General features: G+C 45.7%; 1 protein-coding gene across 2 annotated transcripts in view; it reads left to right on the forward strand.

The window, feature by feature from the left end:
• The window catches only part of MYBL2 (MYB proto-oncogene like 2), a 382,491-nt gene that overhangs the window by 321,402 nt on the left and 48,142 nt on the right, over positions 1–12,947 (forward strand). For both annotated transcript variants that reach the window (XM_069652342.1, XM_069652343.1), the window contains one exon: positions 12,818–12,934. In XM_069652342.1, coding sequence (XP_069508443.1) covers positions 12,818–12,934 — 117 coding nt within the window. The remainder of the gene's footprint in view (positions 1–12,817; positions 12,935–12,947) is intronic.

A 12,947-nucleotide genomic window follows, 5' to 3' on the forward strand; every position in this document is an offset into this window, starting at 1 on the left:
CTTACTTAACTGGTAACATTTTGTTACAATTGCTTGTATTACATGAATGGCTGGTGGCAGTGGTTTTACCTTTGACTTTTGTCTTTATTACCCGGCGGCTGTTAGACTTCAATAATGCACAGGAGGGCCGGCATTTTTCTAAAATGGTGGTCTTCTTTTTCCGCCATTTCTTGTGTGCTTGTAGTTTCTGAGGCCTTAGGATTCCCAGCCCAGGCTCCAGGGTGTTTTAGAAGGCAGGAAGCGAGGGAGGAGTCAAACTCTGCAGCCCTTTGTCTTTCACCTTGCCTAAAAGGAACAAACTCCCAGTGGGGGGTGTAGAGGCTGGCTGTCCTGATTGCACAACCAGAGTGCCCCTTGCTCTAAAATGCAGCGAGAGATTGCAGAAGTTGTGCTATAGTTCCTGTTAAATACTCGGAAACCGGAAACTGCTGACAAGTTGACCACCGGAGCTGAAACCGAATAGGAAGAAACAACGGCCGTAGCTATTTCCAACAACTGGAGAGCCTTCTGTTTTAACCAGAGCCTGCTGTTACCCTTCCTTCCAAGCGACCTGGGGATCCCGAAAAGGACCCTGACCCAGAGCCAGGTGAGATCCACTCGACTCAAGAAGACCTGCATTTTGAGCCATCCCACGGCGTGCTGCGACCTTGCTGGGCTGTAATACCCCAATACCATGGGACCTCGATCCATTGTGCGGTGCATGGTCTTCCAAAAACCTTGGCCTCCTCCTGGCTGTCCAGAGTCCTGGCTCACCAGAGTGCAGGACCGAGATAGTGACAAGAATCCGAGCAGCAAAATTCGTACTTCATCTGGCTGCTGAAAAAGGCACCAAAACCACAGAGCTGCATCCAGCCACGAAGAAACTCTTGCCTGGAGTCTTCCCTGTTGATCCCTGCTGCAAATTCCCTTCCTGTATCCTGTCTTCACGACACAGAATTAATTGACTGGGCTATTGGCTGGAGATTCTGAAGATGTGCTTCTGCAAACTCCTCTTCTATGCTGAGGTACTGTTGGCTGGGGTATTATTCAACCTAAGGCTTCTGTGATCCCTTTGTAGCTTTGGGGTGTTTCATCTGATTGGGATTCCTCTCATCCAGTTCACCCAGACCCACTGCTGGACTCCTCATAGGATGTCGTTGAAGAGCATGGACCCTAACTAACTCTAGTGAACTAATTTGTTGTTTTGAAGAGACTTCCTCAGGAACTCTGACGTTTCCTGCAAACTGAACCCTATCTCACCCTGCCTACAGCTGGCACCTAGACCACTAGGGTCCCTCTTCTGCCTCTGAGAGAACTCATGCAATAGACTAGGGAAGGACTGGATAAGAAAAGGATTCTGCCTTGCAAAATAAAACCCGTGTTTAAAAGTTACTTCTAACAGAGTTGGTGTGGTAACTGCCCCTCTGAAATGAGCAGTTACAAAAGTTCTTATTTTGAATGTTTTGCCCTTAAAAGTATACATAACCTTATTGTACACAGCTGTGGATTGGTTCCTCCACTTCCCGTAAAGCGGTTGGCTTCCCATAAATATTTCTTTCAGAATAATAGTCTATATGTTTACCAACTGGGTCTTGCTTCCCCTGACCTGCAGTATAGCCTATCTGGAAAGTCTACATTGGGTTTTACCTACCTTGAATAACATTGTGTCATTCTCAAAGTGTAACATTGGGCTTTGTCTGCTTGTTGGGTGCGGGCAAAAGTAAATCTTGCACTAAGAATGGAAAAATATGGTTAAATTTCATGAGGGAATGGGATCTCTGGTTGCTTAATGGTAATGTGACGGGGGACCTTTCGAGTGAACGCACTTGGCATAGGGGAGGCTCTTAACATTAGATTACATTTTTGTCACCAGAAGTATCTTTGATGGTTGTTTGAAATTTGTAGTCACCGAAGGTAATAGAGATGATCATGATATGCTGATTGCCCCATTGTCCCGAGAGGGGGTGTATGTTCCATCTGTTTATCATCATGAGGTATTAGCAAATTATGCAGGTAATCGCCTAGGAACATTTGACAGAGGGGGCTTGACTCTAATGGGTAATCTGAACGAGTCAAGCAGCTGTCGGATTTTCAACTTTCCCTCTGGTGTAAAGCAGTTAGGTTCCAGGTGTTCCTGTTGGAGCGAAGTCCCCAAGCGTCTTCCAATAAAAAAAAAAAACGGGTGTTTCATAAGTACTCATATGACACCAGATACAAGAACAAAAAAAGATGAAGTGTCACCATCGGGCAAGCTTAAAAAAGAGGGGCTATGATAAAGAGCTACATGAAGTCTATCATAGGGCTCTTAACGCATATAGGAACTGGCTCAGTTCCCATATGCACTTAATATATTAGCAAGATGGCGAAAATATGTGGAGTGTTCTCTTGGATACTTTTGGGTTTTAGCAGGCTCTCAACAATCATGCTGTTGACGGTCAGGAAACGATACTACAGGAACAGGTCTGGGTCAGGCATTTCTGAGGTTTATTGCTGCTCGGAAATCTTGGTTCCCAGGATGGAGAAGAAAGGTGCCTGGTCTCTGTCCTTTTCCTGTGAGACCATTGAAGAACTGATTAAGAAGTCATCCACTTCCCTAGCGGCCGGCCCAAATGGGCTGAACAATTCAATTCTAAGAAGGAACCCTGCCCTGTGGACGCGGTCCATATGTCTGTTTGATATCCTGTTATGCAAGGTATTCCCAGATTCTTCGAGATCATCCGTGGTAATTTCGATATATAAAAGGAGGGACCGCTTGGCAGCCTCGAACTATCGTCCCATATCTCTTCTGGATGCGGACAGCAAAATCTTTGTGGGTTTGATTTTGGCAGAGAGGGAGAGTTGGGCCAATCTGAAGGGTATCATTCCCAAACGACAAACTGGAGGGGTTTGTCAATTTCCCTTAATGGTTTAGTTCTGAGTTGCTTAAGTGTGTAGTCCCTGGGGAAGGGCGGCAAACCCCCTTTTTGGAGCATGGATCGATCTCTCCAAGGCGTTTGACACCATTACTAGAAATCTTCCTTGGAAAAAGTTGGACTGGGGGGTAGGAGGGGCTCCTAATTGAACTTCACCAAAACACATCAATGCGAGTAAGGGGTGTTTAATTGCCCCCTTTCTCTTTATTCTTTTTGTCTGACCTGAGGGTATGGCTGCAAGACAAAGTCTTAATCATTCCGAAAATAGGAGACATTAAAACAAACTGGTTGGCATATGCCGAGGATGTGGTTATGTTGGATCATTCGCAAGTTGGCTTGCAACGATTACTTTCGGCATTAGCAGATTATGCTAAATGTAATGACTTAACAATCAATCCAAATAAGTCCAAGATCCTGGTCTTCAGACATCCAAAAAAGGTTCTTAAGCCATACATCTGGGACCTTGAGAAGTGACCCATAGAGGTAGTTTCTGAGATCGTCTACCTGGTGGCTAGTATTGAAGCCTTCCCGAATATGGGCCATGTTCTTACAGTGATTAATCTCAAGGTATTCAATTTGGGGGCGCAAATGAAAAGAATCCATCATAAATTCTGTAAGTTTTCCATCCAACCGCTGGTGAGGTTTTACATAGGCAAAGTAGTTCTGCTTATTTTGTTTGGCCTAGACTCTAACCCACTATTCATGAATATAGAGTGGGATAGAATCGAGGCCAAACTGTGGAAAAGGTGTCTAAATCTGCCTACCTGTGTACCTATTGGGTGTTTAAGATATGAATTGTGCTTGACTTCGCTTAGGGAGATTGTGGAGTGGAAATGAGTTTCCATGCTGAGACAATTTTAGACCCGCCTAAAGGCTCATTATATGAAGAGGTGGGATTACTGAGACAGAGGAGTGAACATCTTTCTTAACCTCAACTCGAGTTGCCAAGGCATATTGCTAAGCTGAGACTGTTCAATGAAACTGCTTATTCATAATCCGGTGAAAGTTAAAATCTTTATCCAACGTGCAGATTGGATTAGAACCATTGACAAAATGAGGCAGGCAAAGTTACCAGCTTTGCATACTAAAATTGACAAACCAAGATCATTCCTGCCTCAATATTTAAACAGATAATCTGACTTTGGTTCCAGATCAGTCTTTTTGAGATTTAGATTGAATTTACTTCCTACGTGGGAAATCCTCTCAAGAAGACCGAGAGGCGTATCCTATTGCTATTTGTAATAAATGTGATGATGGGGGTAAATCAGTCACTCTATCACTTACTTTCCAAATGTCCAGGTACCTGGGATTTAAGAGTGGCAAGGTTTAGAAAATGTGTCCATGATGTGAGATGGTTGAACTCGGATATTATTTGAGAAATATTGTCATCAGGCAATGAAGCCTTTTTAACTTTTGAAGTAGTTGTTTTAAAAGAGTTGGACTTAGGGGGAAGAGACCTAAAACCAGAAAACAAAGCGGTGCATCTAACTGGATGAATTATGGATGTCCCCTTGTGAGTTTTATCTATTTTATCCTATCGTTTCCATTTTTCAAATTGGTGCATTTATTGTTGCCCCTTGAATGTCTTTATGTTGCTCTTACCTGTTTTCCTTTTATTTTTTTTGGGTCAATGTATCGACGTCTGTTTTTTTTTTTTTGTTTTTAATTAAAACATTTTGTTTATTTTAATATGGATTTTATCATATTATGAATGGTGTAGGTGTTAAGTCATTAATGTCTTTTTTCTCTCTATATATATATATATATATATTTCTGATGTTTGTTAATCTGCTTAGAATCACATGCTGTGCATAGGTCCGACATCCAGTGGTCACTGCGGAGTATTGCATTTTGTTTTTCGTAGTCGAAAAGGGGACGTCGACAAGGCGTGTCTGTAACACTATCCCTATAGTGACGTGCGTTGTACCCACAATCCCTCACGCGTCGAGGTCCCTCAGATTGTTTTTTTCCGCCTAGCTTATGGTCGCCTTACGTGGAGCTCCTAGAGAGACATTGCTAAAACACTTGCTACGGACCTCGGTCCTTTATATATACTTATTGTTAGAGATCCCTCCCCTCGACGTTAGCTGTGAAGCTGTTTCTCCGCCGAGCAAGTTTTCGACGGAGCGGAAGAGACGGAGGAGATCCTTCGGCGCTGCCGAACACGTGGCCAGGCCTCGCCGGCCAACATACAGTAGGGAGAGTGGGGGTTCGAACTTTTATCTTCTCGTCGAGAATGTCTTTCTTTCTCCCCTATCTTTCCCTTGGGGTTGTTATCACCAGTTTTTATTGCCTCAGCTATGGAGAGGACACCTTTTAAGTTTTGCCCACGCTGTAGGGGCAAATACACTTGGAAGGACAAACACAAGCTCTGTAATCGTTGCTTGCCCCTCGATCATAAAGAGGACAGCTGCGCGCCCTGTAAGCTCTTGAAACCAAGAACTCTTAAAGAACGGAAAGTTAAGAGGTGGGCGAACTACGCTATGTCGAAGTCAGTTTCCTCACCCGCCGCCGCTGTTACAGAAAGTGACGAGGAGGGTGATAACTCGATGTCAGTTACGGAAGTCATTACCCCCCAGAAGGAGCGCTCGCGCTCCTCGACGTCCGTCCTCGGCCCCGACGGGCTCGGCTCACGCCCTGCTTATGGGGATGAACACCCCGGCGACAAGGACGCACACAGACCTCATAGGCCTAAGCACACAACCCACGGCTCTTCTTCGTCGAGGACGAAGGACCCATCAGCGCCGAAGGGGACGCAGGGCACTCCGGCGTCTACCTCAGACCGTAAGGGTCTCAAGCACCACCCGCAAACGCAGCCGCGACCAGCGATTGGGCTTTCATCTAACACGGGCGCTACCTCAAAAACATCCGACGTAACGCTCCATAGAGCGGCCGTCGAGAAACAACGCATAACGCAGGCAACGTCGACTCCAGAACCCTCTACAGACGAACTCGTTGTCGAGAGCCTGGCGAGAATTGTTTCCGAGGACAAACGTAAGTGGACGACGAAACAGACGTCAAATACTGCACCAAAAGATATAGAAACGCCGAAAAAGCACAAAAGTAGCCAGGAACTGCCCCCTTCATCTAAGGGCACTTCTGAACTACCGGAGGGCTTTTCTGAGGGCGACGGAAACCTTTCGTCGACGTTGTGGGAGCGTTCTAAGTGTTTTGAAGGTGAAAACACTGATTTCCCCCCTCTAGACTATTCAGGGGTTCCCCTTGAGACCCTTGAAAGACTCCATTCTTGTATGGAAAAAATGGAAAGGTTTTTGGGTAGCCAAAACCCACCCACACCCAAAAGACCAAGAGAATGGACCCAGGATGACCCTAGGGTCAAGATTCCTAGGCTGTTTCCTCCTTCTACAGACGCATATGACCTCACTGAAGAGGAGCAATACCTCCAGGAAGATGAGTGTTTGGGTGGAGAGGAAGAACATGAGGAAGAGAGGTTTGAAGAAGACCCTTACACTAGTGCAGGAGCTTTTGAAGAGGATACAGCTACTTCACAGCCCTGGCACTCCCCATCAGTGCAGCCTTGGCAATCCCCATCAGTGCACTCAGACCCTGATGTCTTTCAGCCTTCTCCTCCCAAGGACTCACCTATTGGAAACACCTCCCCCATAGATGACCAACCTTCACTTAATGCACTGTTGCGCAAGGCAGCAGCGCATTTTGAAATCGACACAGGGGAGACTCTTCCGGACATAGACTTTGTAGAAAGAGTTATTAAAGAAAAAGCCCCGGTCAGTCAGTCTATTCCGCTCCTGGCTTCTATAAGGAGAAGAATAACTCCTTCCCTTTCCAATCCGGCCTTAGTCAGAGGGGTCAACCCTCGGATAGAAAAGCTCTTCAGCCCTTCGTCCTCTGACCCTTTGTACATCAGGGGACATTCTATTCCGGACTCCCTTGTAGTGACTAATACAAGAAAAAGAGCGGGGGTACCACTATCTACTAGTGAGGCACCACCCGACAAAGAGGGCAAGAAGCTCTATGCACTTGGGAAGAGAATCACGACCTCCGCCGCCTTCTCAACCAGGATTGCAAATAACAATTCCCTACTAGCTAGCTACGCAGATGCACAGTGGAGCAAGCTGCGCAGCGAAGCAGAGGACGCACCAGAACCCCTGCGTTCACGGCTGCTAGCTATAATATCAGAGGGAACTCTTGTAAACCAGGGCATCGTAAAGAACTCCTTAGATGCCGCAGAGACAGCTGGCCGTTCCCTGGTTCAGGGAATACTTCTCAAACGCATGTCTGGTTGCGCAATTCGGGTTTTAAGCCGGAAACACAGGCTTCCCTGATAAATAAACCCATAGAACAAACACATCTGTTTGGAAAAGCAGTTGATGAGGCCCTAGAACATGCGAAGAAGGAGTTTGATACCATCAAGACTCTTGACCAAATTTCTAGGCCACCTAACAGACGCAGCTATGGCAATAGACGCTCCTTTCGTGGCCAACGCCAGCAACAAAGCCAACAGCAATTTTACTCTGCTACCAACTGGCCCTCTAACCAAAGCACCCAGTTCAGTCAAAGAGGCCAACGTCGTGGCAAAGGAAGAGGGCGCGGCTCCAGTCCCAAAGGCCCCACGCCCAATACCAACAAATGACCCGAAGATTCGGGTCCCCTCCCATGCATCACCGGTCCGGGGCCGGCTAACATCGTTCCTTTCAGCATGGGAGGGTATAACGTCAGACCGCTGGGTATTATCCACCATAGCCCACGGATACTGCATCGAATTCAACGGTTCCCCGAAATACAGACCCCCACGGAACCGACGCATGACACCGGAACACCTCACTATTCTTCTTCAAGAAGTAGAAGAGCTACTGAAAAAAGAAGCTATAGAGGCTGTCCCCCTATCTCAGGTAACAGAAGGTATTTATTCAGTGTACTTCCTTGTACCCAAAAAGGATTTAACCATGCGCCCTGTATTAGATCTGCGTCCAGCGAACAAGTTTGTCAAACCCCAAAGGTTTCGTATGGTGACCTTGCAGGAAGTAATCCCACTGTTATCACAGGGGGATTACATGACAACACTAGACATGAAAGATGCATACTTTCATATTTTAATGTTGCCAGCGCACAGAAAATACCTCAGGTTCAAGATAGAGAACAAACACTACCAGTTCAGAGTACTACCCTTCGGGATAGCATCTGCACCAAGGGTATTTACGAAAGTACTGGCAGTGGCAGCGGCCCACCTGCGCAGGTTGTCCATCCCGGTATACCCTTACCTCGACGACTGGCTAATAACAGGGGATTCTTACGAAACATGCTTCTCCAATACCCAAAAGACCGTAGACCTTTTGTCCCAACTGGGCTTCTCCATCAACGAAAAGAAGTCCAGCTTACACCCCAGCCAAATCAAACAATTCCTAGGGGCTCTAATTCGAACAAGGGACGGCCTCGTCTTCCCCTCCAACGAGAGGGTCCAAAACATGCTGTTTCAGATCTGCTGTTATGTGGCAGGTCGAGAGGTGAAGGTACGCAAAGCAATGCGCTTGCTAGGGATGATGGCGTCATGTATTTATTTGGTACCTCACGCGCGCTTGCGCATGCGCCCAATGCAAGAGTGGCTTTACAGCCAGTGGTGTCAGGCCAGCGGACAATGGGACGATCTAGTGGTGGTCTCGCAGGCCTTGGTTCTCTCGCTACGGTGGTGGACAAAGGAAAACCTGTTATTAGGGAAAACTTTCGCCACACCCGCAGTGGAAGCCACTCTAACCACAGACGCATCCCTTACAGGATGGGGGGCTCACCTATCCCATCAGACTGCTCACGGAGTGTGGACTCCGAGGTTAGCATCCAAGCATATAAACCTGCTGGAACTACTAGCGGTGTTGAAAGCACTAAAAGCCTTTCAGGAACACTTACAAGGAAAGACAGTGATGGTCCTCAGACAGCACCACAGCCATGTACTACCTCAACAAGCAAGGGGGCACTCACTCTCCAGGACTGTCCAAGCTGTCCCAGAATATATGGAAGTGGGCTCTCAAACACAACATGTTCCTACTATCACAACATGTACCAGGGGAACTCAATCTGCTAGCAGACAAACTCAGCAGAGACTTCCCCCTGCCCAAAGAGTACGAATGGCAATTGCACGAAGACATCGTCTTAGACGTCTTCACGCAATGGGGTTTCCCGGAAATAGACCTGTTCGCAACCCTGGAGAACTCACAATGCCAAAGCTACGCCTCCAGGTACCCCCAAAACCAGTCCAAGGGGAACGGTCTGTCGATGCAATGGTCAGGGAAATTTGTTTACGCCTTTCCCCCGACTCCCCTCCTCAACAAAGTGGTGCACAAGATGCACCAGGAGCAGGTTACCATGATACTAGTGGCCCCAATGTGGGCCCGGCAGCCATGGTTCGCTCACTTGATGGAGATGTCTCTATCTCCCCCAATGAAACTTCCCTGCCCGTACAACATGCTGTCACAAGACAAGGGCAGGACACTGCATCCATGCCCTCAGACCATGAACTTAGCAGCCTGGCTCCTGAGATCATAGAATTTGGACATTTACATCTCCCTCAAAGATGTATGGACATCCTCAGGGAAGCCAGAAAACCTAATACTCGCCACTGATATTCTAGCAAGTGGAAAAGATTTGTCATCTGGTGTAGAAGTAAGAACATCAACCCGGATGACTGCTCTGCCACTAACATTATTCTGTACTTGACCCATTTACTGGATTCAGGTCTAGTGTTTAATTCTATTAAAGTCCACCTAGCGGCACTTTCTGCATACACCACTTCCCAACTTAGTGTCGTGGTGGAAGATACCAGTTATCAAGGCCTTCATGGAAGGGGTAAAGAGAATACACCCCCCGATAGCTAACCCAGCTCCCGGATGGGACTTAAACGTGGTACTTTCCAGACTCATGGGCACTCCTTTCGAACCCATGCACAAGGCAACTCTTAAAAACCTCACTCTTAAGACTACTTTCCTAATAGCTATCACCTCCATTAGGAGAGTAAGTGAACTACAGGCTCTTTCTGTACTAGACCCCTTTGTAACAGTTCACAAGGATAAGGTGGTTCTTCGCACACACCCAAGGTTTGCACCAAAATTCATCTCGAAATTTCATGTAAACCAATCTATAGAACTACCAACATTCTTTCAAAACCCTTCCAGCTTGGGAGAAAAAAGTCTGCATACACTAGATGTACGCAGAGCTGTCATGTTCTACATGGAAAGAACCAGAACACTGAGAAAGACTAATCAGTTCTTTGTCTCGGTGGCAGCAGGAAGAGAAGGAGATGCAGTCTCTAAGTCCACTATATCTAGATGGATTGTACAATGCATCACTCTGTTACACTCTTGCTAAGAGAGAACTACCCTTCAAGCCAAGAGCACATTCCACTCGAGGCACTGGGGCTTCCATAGCATTCATTGCAAATGTTCCCCTTGAGTCCATCTGCAAAGCGGCTACCTGGAGTTCTGTGCACACCTTTACAAAACACTACTGTCTAGATGTACACTCTAGATCTGACTCCCAGGTGGGACAGGCAGTATTAAGACATCTTTTCTCTACTGTTCCTTCTCATAACCCACCGCCAACTCCGGGTACTGCTCGCTAGTCTATGCACAGCATGTGATTCTAAGCAGATTAACAAACATCAGAAGACAATGCATTACTTACCGTAAAAGCATTTCTGATGGTTGTATCTGCTTAGATTCACATGCGCCCACCCTTCCTCCCCGCTCGGATGGAAGGAACATAGACATCCTTTCCTATATTTCTCTCTTTTCTGTACTCACTCACGTATAGAAGGCTCCCTCAGGGCAGAAAAATACAAACAGAGGGACCTCGACGCGTGAGGGATTGTGGGTACAACGCACGTCACTATAGGGATAGTGTTACAGACACGCCTTGTCGACGTCCCCTTTTCGACTACGAAAAACAAAATGCAATACTCCGCAGTGACCACTGGATGTCGGAGCTATGCACAGCATGTGAATCTAAGCAGATACAACCATCAGAAATGCTTTTACGGTAAGTAATGCATTGTCATATGGCTATAACACTATAATTAAAAAGTTAGGTGCTTATACAGCAAGTAAATTACCGTTTCAAAGCGCCCACAGGGCAAGGGGAGGGAGCAAGGGAGTGAAATACATTACAAAACACAACTAATAAGAGCAGTGAAGGGGGACAAAGGAGGAAGGAATTAACCTACTATGCCTTGTGAGTATTCTGAACGTGGAAGTGCAGTAAGGAATAGGACAGAGGGCATAAGTACTGTGGAGTCCGGGCTCATGGGTGTGCACCGATAGTGATTGGGCTGTTTAGTGCTACATGGCCAGGGGCCACGTTAGGAATAAGTGCAAACCTCCAGCTTTCCCTAGTCTGCTTTGTACAGAGTTTAAGACGGTCTTAGGTTTATACATACCTTGAAGTTGCTGATATATATATAGATTATAGGTCTTACTCCCCTTGAATAGCTGTTCCATTCTGATTAAGTTTACCTTTTAAGCTGACCTTGGTCTATCTGTCTGCAATCGTAAAATAATGTGAATCTAGCTTGCATTATTCTGTGTTCGAATGATCTGAAAAGCTCACCTAGTATAACTAAATGTTGTCCTGAATATAGTTGGTGTTTTACTAACCTTGGTCTGCTTTGTGCCATCCTAAAATAAGTTGGTTATTGCTTGCCTCAATCTGTGTCCCACTGATCTAAAAAGCAACTGTAATAGTGTATTACAACATTAGGTCTTATTCACCTAGAATAACTGTGCTTTATCAATGTGGTTATACGTTTCTCTTGGTCATTGAATGAGTACACTAGTCAGAAAAGTATACTTGCAGGTTGGTTTACTAAGTGATTTCTAAACTGAGTCACTGCACTACTGCTAGGGTCTACTACCCTTGTTTTACTGAAAGTAATCAGAGTAACTTATGGTTTTACTCCTCATGAATTGGTGTGTCCTATACTAAATGTGTTCTGATAAAGTGTACCTTGCCTAGAAATACTGTTTTCTAAACAAGGTTTATGCTTTGGTCTGTACTTTAAAGCATTGTGTTGGTATAATGGGTTTATGATTCTATGACCAAGTACTTACCCCCAAGATTTGTCTTGGCCTAACGTGTATTTATAATCCTTTATTTTATTTTGTTTAATAATACATCTGGTTATCAGTGTTTCTGTTGAACCCTTGGTATACTACGAGTTCTTTGTACCTTCCTACAGCCTTCTCTCCCCCCCTAAAATAAGCCTGTCTACTCGGTCTATGCCACCATATACTCTGGTGGTACAGCCTTCTACTAAGAGTGGAGTCTTGTACCGTCTCAGTTGAATGGTTTTACTAAGCCCTTAGTTGGACTTCAGAAAAACTGTCCTAACAAACGGTTTTAAAAGTAAAGTTTTGGTGACCTCTAGGGTACTCCCTTGGTGAATGTAAATAGATTTGAATGAATAGTACTACTTTACCTGCTACTTTTCTTGTAGAGTGTTTAGACCTATAGAGTATCTTTAAAAACCTGGTCTAATTTGAACCCTACCTTGATTGAGTTTGGCTAGAGTTCTCTCTTCCTGGTTCACTATAAAATGGCCTGTCGGAGCCGCCTTCAGGGCTGGTCCTGAAAATCCATTTTAACAGTTGATTCAAGAGAGCACTAATCTACTCGCTGCAGGTGAGCTAGCACACCACTTACACTGCATATGTGCTTTCTTGCTCCTCAATTTGTGGCACATCACCCTTTAGCCCATTCTGTACCAGCAGCCACTAATTGCAATCTTAATAGGCGGTGTTAAGAACCTTCTATGTCTGCCTAGATTTACTAATTCTTTCAAGCAACATTTTGTGGGCTAACGCACTGACATGGACTTACTTGCTCAGAAATGTGGTGATTTCCCAATAGAAGAATTTTTTTTCCTCAACTTCTCTTTTTCTGTTTTTTGCCTGCTTGCTTGACAGCTTCATCGAAGCCCCATCAAGAAGGTAAGGAAGTCTTTGGCTCTTGATGTCGCAGATAAAGAACTCAAACCAATGGCCATGACCATCCAGATGCCAACCTACCTCCAGAATGCACAGGTGAGGTGAAAGG

The sequence above is a fragment of the Ambystoma mexicanum genome, chromosome 3p, assembly GCF_040938575.1.
Source record: "Ambystoma mexicanum isolate Mex_15411 chromosome 3p, UKY_AmexF1_1, whole genome shotgun sequence".
NCBI lineage: Eukaryota > Metazoa > Chordata > Amphibia > Caudata > Ambystomatidae > Ambystoma > Ambystoma mexicanum.